Source organism: Culex pipiens, chromosome 3 (assembly GCF_016801865.2).
Source record: "Culex pipiens pallens isolate TS chromosome 3, TS_CPP_V2, whole genome shotgun sequence".
Taxonomy (NCBI): Eukaryota; Metazoa; Arthropoda; class Insecta; order Diptera; family Culicidae; genus Culex; species Culex pipiens.
The window spans coordinates 40377364-40399275 of NC_068939.1; the positions used below are offsets into that span (position 1 = coordinate 40377364).

At 34.4% G+C, this 21912-nt stretch overlaps 2 protein-coding genes across 4 annotated transcripts in view; both read right to left on the minus strand.

Annotated features, from left to right (window-relative positions):
• The window catches only part of LOC120424863 (cold shock domain-containing protein E1), a 33919-nt gene extending 15606 nt beyond the window's left edge, over positions 1–18313 (minus strand). For both annotated transcript variants that reach the window (XM_052709278.1, XM_052709277.1), the window contains exons 1-4: positions 18196–18313; positions 16808–17605; positions 9921–10082; positions 7743–8014 (exon numbers count right to left, since the gene is read on the minus strand). In XM_052709278.1, the coding sequence (XP_052565238.1) occupies positions 7743–7779 (37 nt within the window). In that variant the 5' untranslated portion in view covers positions 7780–8014; positions 9921–10082; positions 16808–17605; positions 18196–18313. The remainder of the gene's footprint in view (positions 1–7742; positions 8015–9920; positions 10083–16807; positions 17606–18195) is intronic.
• A 2176-nt stretch (positions 18314–20489) lies between these two features.
• LOC120424845 (surfeit locus protein 6 homolog) lies at positions 20490–21633 on the minus strand. Of its 2 annotated transcripts, none has more exons than XM_039589087.2 (2): positions 21475–21633; positions 20490–21413 (listed from the first exon to the last, which is right to left on the minus strand). In XM_039589087.2, the coding sequence occupies exon 2, from the start codon at positions 21403–21405 to the stop codon at positions 20542–20544; it is 864 nt and encodes a 287-aa protein (XP_039445021.1). In that variant the 5' UTR covers positions 21406–21413; positions 21475–21633; the 3' UTR covers positions 20490–20541. The 2 variants fall into 2 exon arrangements, with proteins under 2 accessions (XP_039445021.1, XP_039445022.1); XM_039589088.2 differs by having other exon boundaries at positions 21471–21608.
• Positions 21634–21912: the final 279 nt, after the last annotated feature.

A 21912-nucleotide genomic window follows, 5' to 3' on the forward strand; every position in this document is an offset into this window, starting at 1 on the left:
CCTATTCCCACCACTTCGTGCATAACCGTGTAAAAATATTTTCCACGGGGTATGATTTTGGCAATGATGACACATTATTTCCGTTGCATGGGAGGACTGTTTGCACTGCTCGCTTGTTAGCATAGAATTTACACTGTGAAACGAAACGAGGGAATAATTGATAACTATGATTGCGATTAAATATAAATAAAAATAAATATTGGTGTCTACCCGTTGTTGCTACTCTGTTATTGACCAGGACCTCCAAGAATGGCTCCGTGGACCACAGATGAAGAGTAGGAACCGATCATCACCATTTTGCAACTTTCAATGCTAGTCAATCACAGCGCCGGCAACGACCAGTGGTAAGATCACGGGCCGCTAAATCGGCTGCGTCTTTGACAAAGTATCACGTGAGGTTTGAGGGTGTTAGTAAGATGAGTGTGAAGCCAGGATTCACCGTGTTAAGTGATGTGGCCGGTCAAAGTTATTTATAGTCCGTGATTGTACGTATGTTCTTGTACTCATCTTGAAAGCTTTCCCATTCGGTTCACCAAGCTTTTTGTGGTGAATTCTGGTCGTGTTGAAAGTTCAATATTCACCTAACAAGTATGCAACCAGTAAGTTCTTGAATTCAACTTGCATTCAACCGGAGGCGACGCGTGGCCAAAATGTTTACCTGTTCAAACAATCTTTTCAGTAATTTTCAAGTTTTTTAGCTCAATTATATTTAAAAAATATCTTTTATACATAATAAAGAGAAATTAGATGATGTTAGCAATATTGTTGTGAGAATTGTTGATCACATGATTTTTATTGAAATAGTAACTTTTTCAAATTACAGCAATGATCATTCTTTAAGAAGTGTAAAATTGAAATGCTTTTTACATTGTAGTTTTCTATAATTAGCTTGTTTTGTAAATAAAAAAATACTAAATCAAAAGTTTAGGCGTAATCCAACCACAAGTTTTTCCCTGGAGTTTTCTTTAGAATGACTTCTCTTATGTTCCATTGGATTAGATTAGAGCAAAAATTATTCATTATTTTCAAATCTCACTAAGCAAACATTCCGGATGTTGACCATTCTAATCCTGAAATCACGTGCTCTAGTTTCCTGACCAAAACAATTAGGCCATAAAAAATTGTATTTTACGTTTCTCTTCAAAATTCAAAAAAAAAATATCGATGAAAATTAAATTTTTCATTTAACAAAAACTCGTGCAATCGATTGGACGTTTAACGTTTATTTTTGCATTGATTTTCAAAATGGGCTTTTTAAGCATATAACAAATTTTGAATTGATAGCCACAAATAAAAAATAATTGCCATAGTTAAGTATAAAAAATCTGAGATTTTTTGTTATTTTACTGCATCTCATATCTCAATATAAATCCATAAAATAAAATAAAAAACATCACTTTATAAAATTTTCCGAAAAAATTAAACGATCAAAACTCAAGAACAGCTTATTTAAGCTTTATTTTGATTTTTGTTTTTGTACAAATAACATGTAAAGGAAATTATTGTATGCTTGGTAGGTTAAAGATTTTGTTCTATTTTCTTCCAAATTATTTTGCAAATCTGTCGATGAACTTGCTTGCTAACTTTTAACAGAGCTATTTATTACTTTATTTCAGTTAAAAACGCTTTTTGGAAGCAACATGCCGTTTTATTATTTATAACAATTAAAAAAGTTTTACAAAAATATTTGAACGAACACGCCAACTTTTCTTGGAATCATGAAACAGCCAAGCGCATTCGTATCATAGAGCGTCAATGAAAATCTAACGCGCACTGAAAATTCTCCCAAGCAGCCGCCAACCTGTTCGGATTTCTCCATGCACGAGTTCCCATACAACGCATCCAAAAATACACAGAAAGCCCCCCCTATTTGTACACGCTGGACGGTATGAATGTGGTAGTTCAGGGTGTGCATGAAAGCTTTTGGACAGTCGACATAAAAGCGCGCGAGCCGAGACACGAGCAGGGAGAGAGCAAAGTTCAAAGAGAGAGAGAAAGCTCCATATTTTGCTCTCTCCCTGCTCGTGTCTCGGCTCGCGCGCTTTTATGTCGACTGTCCAAAAGCTTTCATGCACACCCTGAACTACCACATTCATACCGTCCAGCGTGTACAAATAGGGGGGGCTTTCTGTGTATTTTTGGATGCGTTGTATGGGAACTCGTGCATGGAGAAATCCGAACAGGTTGGCGGCTGCTTGGGAGAATTTTCAGTGCGCGTTAGATTTTCATTGACGCTCTATGATACGAATGCGCTTGGCTGTTTCATGATTCCAAGAAGAGTTGGCGTGTTCGTTCAATTATTTTGATGAACATATTTTAATTCTTTCTTCAGAAAGAAATCAAAATGATCACCTGTCCTATGAACAGGTTGAACAGGTGGACGCGACGCCTCTGCATTCAACATTGCATTGTCCTGTTCTTTAGATTTACAGATTCCAATCAAGCTTCTTGGATTCTTAAAGCTTTCTTAATTCTTCTAACCAACTCTGCCCTGACGGTCTGGTGTTTAGCATTTTTGTCTACTGACCCAAAGGACGGGGGATTGAACCCCGCCGCGAGCTAATGAATTTTGAGTTCATATTCAAAGTGTTCAGAATTCTTTCTTTCCATAATTTCTCGATATGAGCAGATGGGAATCGAACCCAGATCCTTGCGCTAACAAAGCGAACAGCGTAACCATTCAGCCACGCCTACCCCCTTAATGATAACTTTGATTCCGATTACAAATAAATGTTACAACATGTTTATTCATTTAGAAATTAATTTAGAGAAAAAAATTTAGTCTACATGAAAAAATCAAGTCATAGAAAACACAGATTTTTAGTCCTTTGTAAAAATGTAGGCTTTTGTTCAAACGTCCGCAATACTTCCAAATCGTAGGCGGTGACCTGGGTGCAGAATAGTGGTTCGCAAAACGGCCTCAATTTAGAACTGTCAAAGCGGAACCAATTAACTGTTTGCAAAATGATACCAAGAAGTGGCAGGTATTGTAATCGATCTATAATTTATTTTGTCAGGATTAAAAAAATGAGTCGAGCTTTTGAGGTATTCGAAGTCAACAAATTGTAAGAAGAGGGTTAAAATCGAGATTTGGCATTTGACACCTGCCAAATAATATTGAATAATCTTACTCCGATATTATCAATGCGCTTCAAATATAGGTACATAATCTTGGAACTTCCATTCGGTTGTTCTTCTGATTCACAAAATTCCATCAACTTCTGACTCAATTTTTGTCACGTGGAAAATGAAAAAGGTCTCTTTTGGCCGCCCATCGTTTATCTACGAACAAAATAGGCGCGAAGCACCTAATTTTTCAGCGAAAACATTAACATCAACAAAACCAAAATGTTTCAAAACAAGTCACTTCAGTCGCAAAAAATATGCCACGCTTGAGCTTGAACAAAAGCTTCTACTTTGTTTATGTTTACATCTGCAGGGTAGTTGTAGTAGTGAGGAGCAGTTGGGAGCATTCGAAAATCACGTAACGCATTCTGTCTTTTCTGCACCCAGGCGGTGACCAAAGGCGGTCTCCAAAAGCAAGGTACATTGTTGGGTTTAATATTTTTTAAACTTTTAAAATCACTAGTTTAGCTACTATTCTAAATATAGCGATGAGTTTTATTATGCGGAACCTTTTGCTAGTGGAAGGTAAGTTGGATAGTTGCATTCTGAACAGTCGTGCGAGTGAGACAAAAGGCGGCACTCAAGATGGCAAAGCAGTTGGGTTACTTATGCCTCTGATTTGGAGCCAATTCAGAATTATTAAAGTGACAGGAAAAATGAAAACACGTTTTGAATTTTGCTCAGTAAAACTAATTAAATTTAACTATTGCGTTGAGAGTGAGAGTGGAGTGCTAAAATCTTGTTAGAGGTGGGCAAACAAACTCTTTTTTAGGAGCCGCTCTTTTTCTCTAGCTTTTGAACGGCTCGTTTTTCAAAATTTCGATTAAAAGGCTATTTTAAAGAATGATTTGATTTTTATGTTTTTTTCATTGGACTTTTAAAATATAATTAAAGAAAATCAGAAGTTTCGCTTGCAAATCATGTGATCTTTGCGGTCTCTGTGAAAAAATTTCTACTCGAACATAAAATTTCGAATAATGGGATGGGGAGAGCACACAAACTGAAATCTAGGATTTTTTAGAAAATAGCATTTAATTTTATGAAATGGCCAAAGTTAAACAAATGCATATATCCATAGTTTTTTTTCGAAAAGGACCAATAAACTATTGTCTTTCATATGTTTATAGGACCAAAAAAAAAATGTTTTGAATAAGTATTCTGTGAACTATTTTTCACATTCTGACTTAATCGTTAAAGTTAATAAATGCCAAAGTTTAATCGGGCAACAGGAATTTTTTAAACCTTATGGGTTTTTTTTTAATAGTTTTTAAGTAAGATTTTCCAAGTTAAGCATTTTGAAATTTACGGTCAGTTGTGCAATGTTTTTTTTTCATTTTGAAAGTTTTTTTAATCATTCAGTTTTGCTTAAGTAATTACCAGGAAACTAGGTTACTGAAAATCGTGCTTGCCATTTCATTAGGGCACATAACTTTTTTAGGCTAGAGTGTGTCCCTTTCACACCTTATGTAAACTGTCATTTGAGTGAAAGGGATACGCAATTGTTTACAAAAGTTATGTGCCCTTTTGAAATGTTAGGCTCCAAATATGGGTTTGAAAACTTTTAAGTGGTGTTCAAATATTGACATAAATGCTATTAGAAGTATTTCAATGAATATTGATCAAAATATTATGAATATTGATGCGATATTCCAATAGAAATCCATCGAAAAATGTCTATCCAGCTATCAAAAAGTCGGGAAATAGCCCTTTTTAACCTGCCTTTTTTTAAAGCACTTGAAAAAGTAAACCATGGGACAAATTTTATAAATTTGGCATTAATTCATAAGCATTGAAATATTTGACCCGCGACCCGCCCGTGTGGTTCAATCGGACCGCGCACTGGGCTCACAATCCAGAGGTCGCCGGTTCGAATCCCGCGGCGGGCGCTCTAAAATTCTTTGTGTAAACATGGGTATTCGGCGCCGTCGCTCCGTGCCATACTTTCATACACTTAGAAGCCCAGGGCGGCGAAGTACTTGTAGATAAAAAGGAAGACACTAGTGGTTGGTACTTAGCAATGGTGGCCGACAGCTATAAAGTCAACTTCGTTTTATTGAAATATTTGAAATTAAATTTTCAACATTCATAAATCAATTTCTATACAATTTGTTAGAAATTTAAAGAATTATATTTAGAAACTTAAAAAAAGACTCAAGTTAAAAAATCATTCCATCTTGATTCTTTCAAAAGACTGGAGGTTCAAAAAGAACCGCGGCTCTTTTTTTGTGAGCCGTGGTTCGTTCGCTTTTTTCAATGAACCGGTCCTTTTTACCATTATTCGTAACTGGATCGACCAAATTGGATGAAATTTTAATGATTATAAGCTAACATTCTATATAAATTTTCAAAAAACATTTTTGTATCGACAGGATGTTTAAGAGGCAGTATTTGTAAATATTGCTCGGTTTGCTCTAGAGGTCGTATCGAGGTGCTTCGATTTGGATGAAACTTTCAGCGTTTGTTTGTCTATACATGAGATGAACTCATGCCAAATATGAGCCCTCTACGACAAAGGGAAGTGGGGTAAAACGGGCATTGAAGTTTGAGGTCCAAAAAACATGAAAAATCTTAAAATCGCTCGCATTTCCGTAAAACTTCATCAATTCCAACTCTCTTAGATGCATTCGAAAGGTCTTTTAAAGTACTCCAAAATGAGCCATAGACATCCAGGATTGGTTCGACTTTTTCTCTTAGCTTTTGCAAATTACTGTCAAAAATGGATTTTTTTAAAACCTTAATATCTTTTTGCAACAGCCTCCAACACCCATACTCCCATAGGTCAAAAGATAGGTAATAACATGGACTATAAGCCTACGGTGTTAACTTTTTGGCCAATCGCAGTTTTTCTCATAGTTTTTCGATTTTTCTAGAACAAACATTTTACAACGTTAGTTTTTGCCCTGTAGGCCAAGAAGACGGCACTTATCGATCTCAATTTTGTCATATTCGGAATCCTCGGACAATTTCACGTAAGTAAGAAGTATTTGAGTTGTAAATTTGATTTAAAAAATTATTAAATAAAACATATTTGAAAAAAGAAATAGATCTTATTTACCCTGTGATCAATACGTCAAATGCTGTATCAAGTAGGCGAAAACCTGTTTTACCCCTAATCCAACAAATTGTTAAACAATATTTTAATTAATTCTAAATGGCAATTTTTCCAATCAAATTTACAACTCCAATACTTCTTACTTACGTGAAATTGTCCGAGGATTCCGAATATGACAAAATTGAGACCAAAATTTGCCGCTATGGCGGCCTACAGGGCAAAAACTAACGTTGTAAAATGTTTGTTATAGAAAAATCTAAAAACTATGAGAAAAACTACGAATGGCCAAAAAGCTAACACCGTAGGCTTATATTCCATGTAATTACCTTTTTTTTGACCTATGGGAGTATGGGTGTAGGAGGCTGTTGCAAAAAGATATTAAGGTTTTAAAAAAATCCATTTTTGACAGTAATTTGCAAAAGTTAAGAGAAAAAGTCGAACCAATCCTCACATTTTAAAGTGCTTCAAAAGACCTTTCGAATGCATCTAAGAGAGTTGGAATTGATGAAGTTTTACGGAAATGCGAGCAATTTTAAGATTTTTCATGTTTTTTGGACCTCAAACTTCAATGCCCGTTTTACCCCACTTCCCTTTGTCGTAGAGGGCTCATATTTGGCATGAGTTCATCTCATGTATAGACAAACAAACGCTGAAAGTTTCATCCAAATCGGAGCACCTCGATACGACCTGTTACACATTGGTGAAAAACTCGCTCTTAAATCTTAAAATTCGCTTTGCTTGGAGACGATTTAAGCAAGTTGCATACTGGATTTAATTATGTTTATGCGCCAATCTGCCTATGAATTGATAATTGGGAATAGAAAAAGATTCTCAAAAAATAAATATATTTTTTTACAATTCCGTCAAGCATCTGCCCCGCCATCCTCAGAAATTTATTCTAATTTTGGTCTGGGGGTGTCCATAAATGACGTAATTTCCTCACAGAGCTGTCGCACGTCACTTTTTGACGTTCCGAGGAAAACGCGTGTTAATGTTTGACCTTGAATACACAAAAACGAGAGCACGCATTGTAAACTATAACAAACACACTTTGTTTGGTTGACCATTATGTGCATTGTCCTGAAGTTTGGTTTAATTTAGTTGCTGGAAGCCCGAGTTATAAAAAAATGTTTACGGTAGTCGGGCTCTTACTTGTGTCAAACGCGTCCTGACCTAAAATCCCTTTGGCCAATTGTCGCATTTACATCAACTTTCAGGGTGTGTCAAGATAGCACGACAAGATTGAAACTTCTTCAAAATGAAGTAACAGAAATGCGACAAAAATGGCGTTTCTAACTCAATTTGGCCTAAAATGTAAGTACGACAAGTTAGCACGACAGCGACGATATGTAGAACAAAACAAGGTCCAGAATAGGGTAAGCCACTCTATATTTTACATGGAATTTTTGGACCATCTCAACGCAGTTTATATCTTGTTTTCAACGATCATACCATGCCAAAAAAAAAAAACACATGGTCCAGCCGATTCCTCCGGTCAACAGCTCCGAATTAATCGGCCATTAAAAATAACGCAACAACGTAAGAAAACCCGCACAAAACTCACCGTCAGCGGAGCGGAATGGCTTCGTCTGGCTGCCCATGGTTAGCGCAAAGTGCGACGTCGTCGTCGTAGGCGTCTCCGGTGCCGGAACTACTACACGAGCCGGAAGTCTTGCGGAGCGCGACAGGATGTCCACGGTTGCTGGTGTGGTAACAAATTGACGAATCTCGTCGTCTCGTCGTATTCCTTTTTTCGCGCTTTTCCTCAAGTGTTCACACTACCGGTACTGGTTTTGTTATTTTTTGAGTTTTTCAGCTTCAGCGATTGCTTATCGCCTTTTACGCGAACAGAAAAAAAAGAGTTGATGAGTTTTTGTTTGTTGTTGTTGTTTTTTGCTTAACTTGCTTCCTTTCTTTCACTAATTAATAATATTTGAATTTGGTTTCTATATTCACAAATCAGCCTTATCGGATACTTTACTTGTTTTCTTCTTCGCCGTCAAATGAAACTTGCAGTGTTCTAGTTCGTTTCGACGTGAACTTTTTCCTCTATTTTTCTTAGAACGATTTTAATGATTACCACAAAAAGCACACCAAAGTTGATTTTATTTTTTTCCGTTTGCTCGATTCCGCACTTAACTAGATGGATTTTTTTCTATTGATGGTTTTACTACCGTCCCGATTATTAATAATTTCAATAATATAATCAAATGTGTTTAACTTCTTCTTTGAAGAACGTTCGTCTCTCCCGATTTTTTTCACTTTATTTTAAAGAATAAAACAGCTTCGTTTACCTTACTTTTGCTCTTCCTCTTCTTGCACGAAGAAAATAAACTTAAAAACTCAACTTAGACAGCTAGTTATCGTCGTTTGCGGTGTAAAAACAAGAGGAAATTCGATAAATAAAAGCTACAACACAAAGTGTGTGTGGGTTGTTTTCGGCAACTAATTTCTAAACGAGTTTCGCAAAACAAGGAATCACTGTCTGCGCGTTCACAGTTTAATTGTTGTTCACTTTGCAAGTTGCTTAGTCTTTTAGCGTTTCCAAATTCACACCCGGTTGCGGTAGGAAGTGTTCTTTTGTTTCGTTTGTTGCTTTCTTCTGCGTTCCTTCTTCGTCTGTGTGTGTGTTTGTTTGTTGTGCACCCTTTGCAGGGCGCGGGGGTTTTTCACTTACTTTCTTAGCTCTTAAACTTAGTTTTGCTTCAATAAACGGTACGCTTACTTTTGTTTACTTGTTTATTTTTTAAATTTTATCACAGAATGGTTTTATTTGTATTCTTTTTTTACTTCAGAATTTTAAATTTCTCTTTTGTTTTCCGCTTTAGACTTTTAGATTTGTTAAATATTTCCTATAATGTTCGTCCACCTTGTTGTTGATGTTTTTTTTTTTTGTTTTGCTACTATAAAACGGTTCGCCACTTTTCTTCGCACTTTCGACGCTCCCAAAATAACTTCCAGTTGTCTTTTTGTTTCCTCTTCTTAAACCACTCCCGTTTTTTTTTTTCGTCGAAGTTTTTTTCCTCTTACTTAGACGCGCACTAATAGTTTTTTTTTTTAGTCACAAACAAAATTAATAAATTAACTTAACGAAATGTGTTGTTTTCTTTTCCCTTGAAAGGTTTTCTTGTTTCATGTGATACTTTGTACTTGGTTGTAGTTTTTCTTCTATTTTCTCGGGAGATATTATTTTTGCTGTTTGTTTTTGTTATCACTATTGTCCACTAGAGTTGATTTCCGGTTCGTAGTTTTTGTTGTTGCTGTTGTTGTCAAAACTGTTCGTCAGACTTGTGTTAAGATGATGACACTTTTTCTTCAGTTTTCTTTTTTTATGATGGCGATGGTTGAAACTTTTTTCTTCTATTTTCCGAAACGAAACTAAACAATCGTGTCCGTTTGGTTTGCTGTCCAGATTTCCAGATTTTATTTTTATTATTTTCAATCAGAACAAACGCAAGAAACTAACGTGCGAGAGTAGTAGCAATAGTAATAATTGTAGTACCACACACTACCCTACATATATGCGTTTGATATTTAGTGCAGTAATGACTTCGACGAAAATCAATCTAGAACAATACTTGTAGCTTTGCGTTATTTGGCTTTAGTTTTACGGTGTTTACACAGTCGCGCGCGTTGTTCACACACTTGCTCTTCACTTTCTCGCTCTCTGTCGCTCTTTCGCTTGCTTTCAAAAAGGTTGTTTTGGTGTTTTTTATTCACTTTTAAATCCCGCCCTACTTACTGTTGGAGTCTTTCTAGTTTTTTTGTTTGTTTGTTTGTTCTTCTTCCGCTTCTTCTAGCTACTAGCCACAATCTAGCAACGGGCGTCGAACGGAAACACACAATCACACACACGCGCGCACAAACACTGAGACTAGTGGCTTGTTCCGGTGATTACCAGGTCCTAGTGGCAGATAGAGAAAGGGGCGAGATTGAAAAGATATGGATTAGGTTAAGATTTTGAAGAGATCACTAGCGTACTGAGCATAACTTGTAATTTTCAACAATTTTGTTAGGAGTACCTCTGTCTAGGTTGTTACGTGAAAGTAGAAAAAATAATCCGTGCGAAATCCGCACCATATAAAAAAAATCGCCACCAACATTCAAGAAATTTTATTTTTTAATGCAGAAAAACTAATGCAGAAAGAAATTGATAAAAAAAAAACAAACTCGTTTTATGTTTAAAGGCTACAAAGGAAGGAAAGCAAAAAAATCGTTTTAAAAAAATAGCTCAAGAGACGATCAAGGAAAGGGTCATAAAAAAATATTTTTAAAAATCTAAAAAATAAAATTTAATTTCAAAAATATAAGCTCATATAATCCAAAATTTGAAATTTTAGGAAATAATTAAATTAAAAATTTCAAAATTTATGAATTTAAATACGGTTTGTGTTCCAAAATGTATTAAAATTTCACTCCGAAAGAAATTTCACTTCCGATATTTAAAATATTTTCTTCTCAAAATTTCAAAATCTCTAACCTTAAATATGACTTAAAAAATTATGACATTTAAAAATTTAAGATCTTAAGAATTTTAAAATTTAAGAATTTAAGAATTTAAGAATTTAAAAATTTAAGAATTTAAGAATTTAAGAATTTAAGAATTTAAGAATTTAAGAATTTAAGAATTTAAGAATTTAAGAATTTAAGAATTTAAGAATTTAAGAATTTAAGAATTTAAGAATTTAAGAATTTAAGAATTTAAGAATTTAAGAATTTAAGAATTTAAGAATTTAAGAATTTAAGAATTTAAGAATTTAAGAACTTAAGAATTTAAGAATTTAAGAATTTAAGAATTTAAGAATTTAAGAATTTAAGAATTTAAGAATTTAAGAATTTAAGAATTTAAGAATTTAAGAATTTAAGAATTTAAGAATTTAAGAATTTAAGAATTTAAGAATTTAAGAATTTAAGAATTTAAGAATTTAAGAATTTAAGAATTTAAGAATTTAAGAATTTAAGAATTTAAGAATTTAAGAATTTAAGAATTTAAGAATTTAAGAATTCAAGAATTTAAGAATTTAAGAATTTAAGAATTTAAGAATTTAAGAATTTAAGAATTTAAGAATTTAAGAATTTAAGAATTTAAGAATTTAAGAATTTAAGAATTTAAGAATTTAAGAATTTAAGAATTTAAGAATTTAAGAATTTAAGAATTTAAGAATTTAAGAATTTAAGAATTTAAGAATTTAAGAATTTAAGAATTTAATAAATTAAGAAATTAAGAGTTTAAGATTTTTAAAAACTCGAGAATTTTATTTCCATTTATCCAATTATCCAATTATAACTTGTAATTTTCAACAATTTTGTTAGGAGTACCTCTGTCTAGGTTGATACGTGAAAGTAGGAAAAAAATCAGTGCGAAATCCGCACCATATACAAAAAATCGCCACCAACATTCAAGAAATTTTATTTTTTAAAGCAGAAAAACTAATAAAGAAAGAAATTGATAAAAAACAAACTCGTTTTATGTTTAAAGGCTACAAAGGAAGGAAAGCAAAAAATCGTTTTAAAAAAATAGCTCAAGAGACGATCAAGGAAAGGGTCATAAAAAAATATTTTTTACAAATCTAATAAAAAAATTTAACTCCAAAAATATAAGCTCATATAATCCAAAATTTGAAATTTTAATAAATAATTAAAATAAAAATTTCAAAATTTATGAATTTAAATACGGTTTGTGTTCCAAAATGTATTAAAATTTCACTCCGAAAGAAATTTAATTTACGATATTTAAAATATTTTCTTCTCATAATTTCAAAATCTCTATCCTAAAATAAGACTTACAAAATTGTGACATTTAAAAATTTAAGAATTTTAGAATTTAAGAATTTAAGAATTTAAGAATTTAAGAATTTAAGAATTTAAGAATTTAAGAATTTAAGAATTTAAAAATTTAAGAATTTAAGAATTTAAGAATTTAAGAATTTAAGAATTTAAGAATTTAAGAATTTAAGAATTTAAGAATTTAAGAATTTAAGAATTTAAGAATTTAAGAATTTAAGAATTTAAGAATTTAAGAATTTAAGAATTTAAGAATTTAAGAATTTAAGAATTTAAGAATTTAAGAATTTAAGAATTTAAGAATTTAAGAATTTAAGAATTTAAGAATTTAAGAATTTAAGAATTTAAGAATTTAAGAATTTAAGAATTTAAGAATTTAAGAATTTAAGAATTTAAGAATTTAAGAATTTAAGAATTTAAGAATTTAAGAATTTAAGAATTTAAGAATTTAAGAATTTAAGAATTTAAGAATTTAAGAATTTAAGAATTTAAGAATTTAAGAATTTAAGAATTTAAGAATTTAAGAATTTAAGAATTTAAGAATTTAAGAATTAAAGAATTTAAAAATTTAAGAATTTACGAATTTAAGAATTTTAAGATTTTTAAAAACTCGAGAATTTTATTTCCATTTATCCAATTATCAAATTCTGACCATCAAAATTCAATATCCTTTGAACTAAAAGAAAAACATTGAGATAAAAAGTTGTTTTTGTGTAAATGATTCTCGGATTCTTGTGTAAATTTTAGACTTTTTTGTGCAGGATTGAGACGCATATACAGATTCGAATATTCAGACGCCCATTATTCCGCAAAATTGTATTAAGCCTTGAATTTAAATATAATTGTTATTTTGTTGAAAAAAAAACAACATTTTCACAAAATAACGTATTTTTTGTTAATATTCATATTTTCAAAATTCATAATATACTGTATTTTTCTGAAAATACTCAAATCATCAAAATACTGTTTTTTCGAAAAGACCAAAATTTTCCAAATTCGCAAAGGAAGCGATATTTTGAATGCATTTTGACCTTGTTTTTTTTTTTTGTCGAAACACTAAAATTTTCACAAGATATCGTATTTGTTTGGAAATACTTTAATTTCCATAATTAGCAATTTGGGTATAAAAAAGCAAAATTCTATGTGAGGCATACAAAATTTTACTGTATGTTCGAAGCATGCAAATTTCGCATCATTTGATATATAGCATATTTTGAAAATTTTCGATTTTTTTTAGTGTTTTCCACAAAAACTCCAATAAAGTGAAAAAAGCATACAAAATTTCGCTTCGTTGGATACAAATATTGCAAATTTGGGAAAAATGGTACTTTCAAAAAATAAGGTGTTTTGTGAAAGTTTTAGTATTATAAAAAAAAACTTTAATAGTGTGAAAATGATAAAAAAAATCCCTTAGTCGTCCCGCCCGTGTGGATCAATTGGACCGCGCACTGGACTCACAATCCAGAGGTCGCCGGTTCGAATCCCGCGGCGGGCGCTCTAAAATTCTTTGTGTAAATATGGGTATTCGGCGCCGTCGCTCCGTGCCATACTTTCATACACTTAGGAGCCCATGGCGGCGAAGTCCTTGTAGATAAAAAGGAAGACACTAGTGGTTGGTACTAGCAATGGTGGCCAACAGCTATAAAGTCAACTTCGTTTTTAGTCTGATACAGTCATCTCTCAGGGTGTGTTCTCATAACTCCAGAATTGACGTTAATTCGCAAAAGACGTCTTTGAATTAACGTCGAACCGATTGGTTTGTGTCTTGGGAAAAAGTAAACCGCTAACATTTTTACAGCGGAAAACTCCACCAGATGGCAGTGATAGCATATTTTCTGTAAATGCTTAACTTTTGAAAACGGCGAAACTCTGGAATAAATTTTGAAAATGACTTATATTTTTAAAGCCAAAAATAAAAATTGACAATTTCACTGGTCCGAGTGTTTAGGATTTTATTCCGACGACAGCTTAATTTAAGTTTAGATTGTACATAACCATGAATGGCTCTATCTGACAAGGCATCATCGACTAACGACGATTTAAAATTCTAGTGTAAGTTTTGATTGATTTTGAGCAAGGGTGGTTTATGCCAAGCTGATGCTAGTGAGTATCAAGGAACTATTTAACATATTGGTGTCAAACATTGAGGTTAACAATCTACAGCTCAACATAATGTTGGAAAAAGTAACCAAGTAACTGCAAAATCTTCTTCACAGTACTCTAACTCAAGGTGCAACATTTGGGAACTCCAACATAATGCGAATGATCAACATCTGGGTTCACTCTTATGTCCAACACCACCTAATTTTTATTTTTTCTCTATCCAATACAGAAAGTTGAACTTCCTAAATACTTCACCGCTCAAACATTGCTGAAATCATAATTTAACTGAAAGCGAAATACTTCTCATCATTCCCATTTGATTCTCTGTTTGATATTAAATAACATATATCAAGCAAAACAATGTAAATGGGCCAATGGAAATTTTTAACACACAGTCTATCCTGCTCACGTCAGTAAATGTTTAAATTAAGAATGAGCAAGATAGACTGTTTGTTTACAAATCCACTTTGGCCCTTTGTTTTGGTTGATACATTCCAAAATCATTAGTCCTAGATCAGGGTTGCCCAACACAGGTCAAGCGGGTTTGTTCGGTCCACGACGACCTTAGGAAATTTATCAAGAAGCTAAATTCAGAAAATCTTTATTTATTTTCAAATATCAATAAGTTTTTTTTTTATAAAAAGCATTTTTGCTATGCGAACGCAGGGCCAAAGGTTGGGCACCCCTGCTAGTGTGGTTTTTATATGCAAATCACAATTCTCACCTACTTAAAACTTCGTTAAACTCGTTTTTTTTTGTATTTTTTTTATGGCAAACTCTATTTGCGACTTCCATAATGGAGACTTGCATGCAATTTACGTCCGACGTTAAATCATTCACGTCATGACGTCAATTCAAGTGAAAGACGTGTTTAGACCCGAACCGGTTCTTCCACCTGGAAAGTTTGAGATGGAAAATTCCAAGATTTTCCGGGAAAATCTTTACAAAAACAGCTTCAAATATCTTTTTCTGAGTAAGCAAGCATGTTGACAAAGATTTTGCATGAAAAATATGCGTGAATTGGTGAAAAACTATTTACGTCTAGAGATGAACCGGTAACGTAAATTCAACGACGTGAATTCAGGAGTTATGAGAACACACCCTCATATTCGGAACAGTTTACAGATCGGCCAATGTTCAAAAAATCATAGAAAATTAATTATTGAACTTAATGATTCGCTTTTACCTTCATTTGAAAGCTTTTCTTGCAATCTTTCGATTCTTTGCAATGTATCGAACAACTGCAAATTTTAACTTTTATATCAAGTTTTTGAAGAAAAACTTTGACCCTTGAAATCCACAAATTCGAAACACTTTTTTCTTACGGATGTAAACAAACTTTGGTTCTCTCCATGATTACATATTTTTTATAAAATAATGACTTCAGGCACTGACACCAACGAAACTCATGCATAGTTATGTTTTATGAATGGTCTGATAACTTTTTTTGTAAGAATATCAGTTAAATTCAGGTGTTCCACAATTGTGGGAGGCACAATACTATCCCACAATTATGGAAAAGGCAATTTGGAGGCAGTGTTTTGCTGCTCTGGAAAAAAATAGTCTTGAAAAGAGGTTTTTTGTTCAAAAAGTACTACTTTTACCAGTGAAATAGCAAGAGAATGTCCAAATGAAGGTCCTAAAAATAGTAGGGTCGACAGAAAAGCTGCATTTGGCATGTTATTGAAAAATTACCACAAAAGTGTTCCGAATTTGTGGGTGTTCCGAATACGTGGGATGACTGTATCCAGATCGCAAATTTTGAAAATTTAACTGTTTTTTTTTCCAAAAATACGTTTTTTGTGCTTTTTTGTATTTTCAAAAAAAAAACTCTAATAAAGGCAGAATAGACCATTGGGGCAAAATAAGCCAACCTTGGTTTTGGGCCTTAGAATGGATTTAGACCAGCTATAAGGCAAGGATCTTATAAAAGTTGTCAAATAACATCATCGTACCGGAAAAAAACGTTTGAATTCAATGAATTTTTCGAATTATGAGCAAAAATGTATTTTTTTTACATAACCACACAAATCCTGTTTTTTTTTAGATTCTTAATTAAGCTTTCTGGAAAGTTAGATAGGTTGAAAAAGTTTGAACAGTGATCAGAATGTTACCAGAAGCCATTTTCAAGATATAAACAAACAACAACGGAACTTTCAAATCATTTAGAAGGGTGGTGGTGGAAGTGTTAAATAAAAATCCACTTGGGGGCAGAATGGACCACCCTTTTCTCGCCTTATAAAAACATTCAAAAGTTATGAAATTTAAATTATATGGATTATTTCACTCCTGCTAGCTTCACAAATCACGTTTAACGCAACATAAATTGATTTTGTTGTTGTTTTGATGCTTTTTTTTTGTAAAAATAGTGTCTTATTTCAACATTTTAACACTATTTTCGAAAATGTTTGTTTTAGTAAGTGACTATTTTTATAAAAGTGGTCTAACTTCATGGAAACTATGTTAGAAAGGTCCCTTAAGTCATTTCTTATCACACTTAAACGTTGTATTAGACTGAATGGCTTGATTTCTAAGGTGGTCTATTCTGCCCTGCACCCTGGAAAAGTAATCGAAAAAACACGTTTTTTAAGTGCATCAAAAATTGTTTTAATTTTTTTTTATGAGCCAAGCATACAACATTGATGGGAACTCAAGATTTTTCCAAATAAGTATTCACGTGGTGGATGGATGGTCCCGAATCATTGACTTCCAACTCACATGTTTTTTTTTTATTTGACTCACCTTGTCCCAGGTCCGCTCCGCGGCGGCCGCTGGCCAGCTGCTCCGGCTTTCCGAGATCCCCGAACGACGACCGACGCGCGCGTTTTTGCCCGATTGGCCGTTTTGTTGCGCTAACTTTTGATTCACTACTAATTTTTGTATTTACTTTTGTTTTTTAATTTGTTGCTGATGTTGGTTGATGTTTGACGTTGTTTTTTTTTAGTTCAGGCAGGCTGTTTTGTGTCTGGTGGTTTTCGTGGTTTTTTGGTTGTTTCTTGATCTTATTTATTTTTTTACTTGTTACTGTTGTTTTAGTTTGTTTGTTAATTTCGCTCTCGATTAATGTCGTAAATGCGTGCTGAGTTGTTTTGTTATAACTTCCGGGTCACTGCGCGTACCGCGTTCAATACTTGTTTTTTTTTTCTTTTCTAATTTTTCCTTTTTGCTGCTGGCTGGTGTGTGAGTTAACACAATAATGTTCTTGGGGGTTTAAACTGTTGGTTCTCAAACAAACAAAAAAAGAAAGAGTGCGAAAAAATAAACTTGGAGATCACAATTGCATTACGAATTATTTTTCTTTTTGTTTTACTTTTTTAAGGCTTTTTTCGATAACACTATTTGATGAATGATCTTTAAGATTTTTTGAGTATTAACTTCCCGGTGTTGATTTCCGTTTTTAAATTGTGGATTTTTATTTTTTTTTAAAGAAACAATATGGATGAGTTGTGGTTTGATTTTCTGTTTTGGTTGCTTTTTGTAGGTGTAGATTCGATTATACTGCTTTTTTAGTCTAAAATAGCGGTTTTTTAGTTACACAAGCTGTGGAAAGAAAGGAGAAAAGAAAACCATATTTTAGTATTTAGTGACAGACGGCACGGAGGAAAATATTGATCGAGATAACAGTAGTGAGCTGCACGAAAGAAAAAAAACTAAAAAAATAACAAAGACTAGTTGGTGTGTCTCGGTTGCTTCGATTATTTCTCCATTTTGGCTCCCCTTGGCGCATCCCCCTATTTCGTTTCGTTTTTTTTATTTTTCGCCAGCCCGTGTCAAATCGTGGTTGGCGTTGCATTCCTCCTCCTTTTGCCCAGCACCAGAATCACAAAGCGAAGCAACCACTGCCATCAGTGCCGCCAGGGGCAGGCAGGCAAGCAGGAGGAACAGGTAGAAGGGGAGCGGGCCGGGGACGGCAAACGGCACAAGGAAGAGCCATCGGATTTCGGGATGGAAAATTGGAGTGAAGAAAAAAATCTGGTCTCTTTTCACCGCGCTGAAAAGCGCCCCAACCGACGCGCCCCGGCGGAACTTTTACGCGAAATCGGTGCACCGTGAGGCCGGCTACACCTGGGACCTCTTTTCAGCCCGGACGGAACACAATTTCAGCGAAAATTTTCGATTTTTAAACTCACCAAGACCACTCACACACGATTTACGACACTGAGCCATGTCATTAATATGTCGGCCGCGAATGTCGACTGACAGCGACGGAGCGACCAGGGATGCCGAGGAAAAAAGTTTGCAGAGCAGGGCGTTGTGAAAGGTCTGCAAACGTTTGTCAAATTTAAGCTTTGCGTGAGATGATTAAGAGGGATTGAAAAATCAAACCAGTTTTGAGGAAATAGACAATTTTTTATTGATTTAGCATATTTTATAAACGAGCAGCAAGGCTCTTAGTAGAAGAAAAATTGTTTCCACTTTTAACAAAAGTCTGCGAAAGTATGCTGCAACATAAAATATAAAACTGACAATACTGCACCAGTCGACATTCAGACGCAGCCAAACAAATGACAGATTGGCTGCGGCTGCGACGGTTGATTCAAGATGGTGGAGAATATCCAACATCCAAGGTTTTAAAATTTAAGAAGGTGTAAATATTTAATTATTTATTTAAGATTTATTTGCGCTTGATTATTTTAAAATTGAACATAATAAGATTTGAATGCATTCGTATTTGTAAAATGTTTAGTTAATTAAGATCTAAATTTAATCATTTTAGTCTAGTATTTAGCTCACTGTGGTAACAATTATTGAATAAATTTTACTCAAATTTGAATTTGTTACTAGGTTTGTTATATATTTGTTTTCATTTAAATTAATTTGGACGGCTTGGCTGGAGCAAAATATTAGAAACCGAGATAAATACCCCATCGGAGATTTAACATAAAAAGTTGTGTTTTACCGGTCTGAATCATCATAATCTGTATAAATCAAAATATTCTATCGGCGAAAATCACCCTATTTGAAAAAAAAAAATTACCTTTGATAAATTGCAAAGTTGTAAAGTCCATTCAGGGAAACGTTCATTCGCGGAAATGGAATTCCAGATATTGTCATACAGTCCAGATTCGATTATCCGAAGGCCTCGGGAAAAAATCACTTCGGATAATAAAAACTTCAGATAATCGAATCACGAAAAACAAAAATTCGCTGTCAAATTTTTGATTGCCGAGCTTAAGTATGATCCCTAAACTACGCTAAAATGATTTAAAAAATGTTAATCCAAGATAGCGGAGACGAAATATTGAAAAAAAATGCATTTTATTATTTAATATATTAAATAATAAAATGCATATTTTATATATGCAATCAATTAAAATTTGACTAAAATAGGGTCATAGAACTCGAATTTGATGTTTAAAGTAATTAAAAGAAAAAGACGAATTTCTTTTTTTAAATTCTTGATTCGATTATTCGAAGTCCCATACAAACCTTCGGATAATCGAAACATCGGATAATCGAGGTTGGACCTTGGTCTGGACCGTCTGGACTGTATAATATTTTTTAGCTCGGGATGCCGTTAGATTTATGCACGATTTTGGCTGAAATTTTCATCTTTAAAAGGCCAGCTTAAAGCGGTATATGCACTTCGGAAGGCACCGGTCAAGAAAAATTTCAAATGGGCAGCGGCGGCAGCGAAAGCAAGCCAGAGAGGGTCAAGAAAAGCCCCCAGAAATCATTTCCTCTCCTTTGTTCTGCCGTTTGTAAAGCCATTTCTTGACTTCTTTTCTTGGGAGGTGCGTATTGGCCCTGATAAAAAAAACTTCATTTTGGATCTAAAATTACAGAAAATCTGGTTCGATTTCCGGAGTGTAATTTTTGGCTAGGACTTCGGATAATCGAAAACGAACGGTATTTCAATTTTTCAAATCCTTGAATTTTGATTTTTTTCTGTTTTGAATTTTTAAATTTCATGATTTTTAAATATTCTGAGTTTTTTTATACTTTTTGTATTTTTTTTATATTTCTTATTAACGAATTTTACATTATTTATATTTCGGAGTTTCTGAATTCTTTTTATGTGTCGAAAAATAAGCCGGAAAATTACATGATTATTGTTTTGGCTATTCCCTCTGGTTTTACTTTTTTCTGAGCAAAAACAAAATCCGTTCTTTTATTTTTTTTAATTCTTATTTTACTTATCGTAGCAGTTTTCCGCTTTTAAATCATCATTTTCAGATACATCACATCAACAATGGGGAGTTGCTTGTTCAGTCAAAAACACTTCATGAAAGCTGTAATTCATGATCAAAGTGCTGATAGGCCAATAGAAATAGGCTGAGAAATTGTATATTTCCCCCAAAGTAAATTTCAAACTTAACGTAAAATTTTGAAGATTTCAAAATCGACGGTAAGTTGACGTTTCTACATCATGAAACTTTTGAAAATGTGATATTTTGGTCAGCGAATAGTATTATTCTAAATCAAATAATCTTTTATTACACATAATCTTACCGCCTCCGAAACCCCCTTAAACCCTAGAAACCCGGTATAATCCGTCCCTTCTTGGCCAGCTTCTGCATCTTCTTGGTCTTCTTCTGGTCCACCCGCCCCTTGATGTTCTCCGCGCGCTTCTTCTGGGCCTGACCCTTCTTGTGCTCCAGCTTTTGCTTCCGATCGGCCCACTCCTGTTTGGACTTTTTCACCTGCGTCTTGCGCTTCTTGATGCGCTTGGCCAACGCGGCCGGATCGTCGCGCAGCTTGTGGCCCTCGGTTTTGGCCGTGGCCCGTTCCCAGGCGCGTTTGTTCTTGATCGAAGCGTACTTTTCCGTTTCGCCCGATTCCTTCAGCGCGCGCAGCTCTTTCTCGTCGTTGATGTGCTTCCGCAGCAGCTTCTTCGCGTCGGTGTCCACGCCCTTTTTCTTGACGTCGTGCTCATCGAGTTGGAACTTGGAAAAGACGATCTTTCCTTCCGCGTTGAACGTTTTTGTCGTGTCCAGTTTGTCGATTTTGCCCTTGGAATCCGCTTCCTCCTGTTTGACCTGTTGCGTTTTGTGTTCGATCATGTTTGCTTTGCGCAGCGATTTTTTCAGGTTTCGCTTGAGCAGCTCCCGCTTCCGGGCGGTTTTTCCCTCGGCCGGAACCCGCCGCTGACGGCTCAAATGTTTGGCCGTAATTTTGTTCTGCATCACCTCGAGCCGAGCCTGGCGTTCCTCTTCGTCGGCGGGGAGTGCTTTTGGGAGGGGCCGCTTGACTCCGGTGACATCGTCCAGCAGGTACTCGCTGACGATCGCGGTGTCGTCGGCTTTGCTCGGAATCTGGAAGGCCTCCAGCAGGTACATAAACTTGCTGCTGGTTTGCTGCAGCCTGGCCAGCAGTTCCGTTTGCTGCTGTTTCTTCATGGCGGTGGCTGAAATTCAATTGTTTAAATTATTAGATTGATTCAATGGATGACCTGGCACCAAACCTACTTGGAAATTCACGATTAACTTTAATTTTAAAGCAAATCTCTTAATTTTAAACAAAACTTTAACTTTTCTTCAACACGCGTGCTCTCCGCATGTGTTTTTGTTGCGAGTGCAAAGTGACGTTTCTGTCGGTTTGTTTTGCTAGCAGCCAAGATGATGTAATGAAAGAGAGGTGAGCCTGCATTTGTCGTTATAACGTTTAAATTCGTTTTGCTGCAGAAAAAAACTTTTTTTTCTTGATTTGAATTTTATTTATGAAACAAATATTTTTTATCACTTTATTAAATTAAGTGTAAACTTGTAAAAGTGCAAATTTCAACAAATAAAAAAACAAATAAAACCCACTAACGCTCAATTTCACACGCACGCTAACGCTCGCGAACTGTCAGCCCAAAAGGAAGCCGCCTCAAAACAAGCAAGCGGGCGATCCCCCGCGGCCGT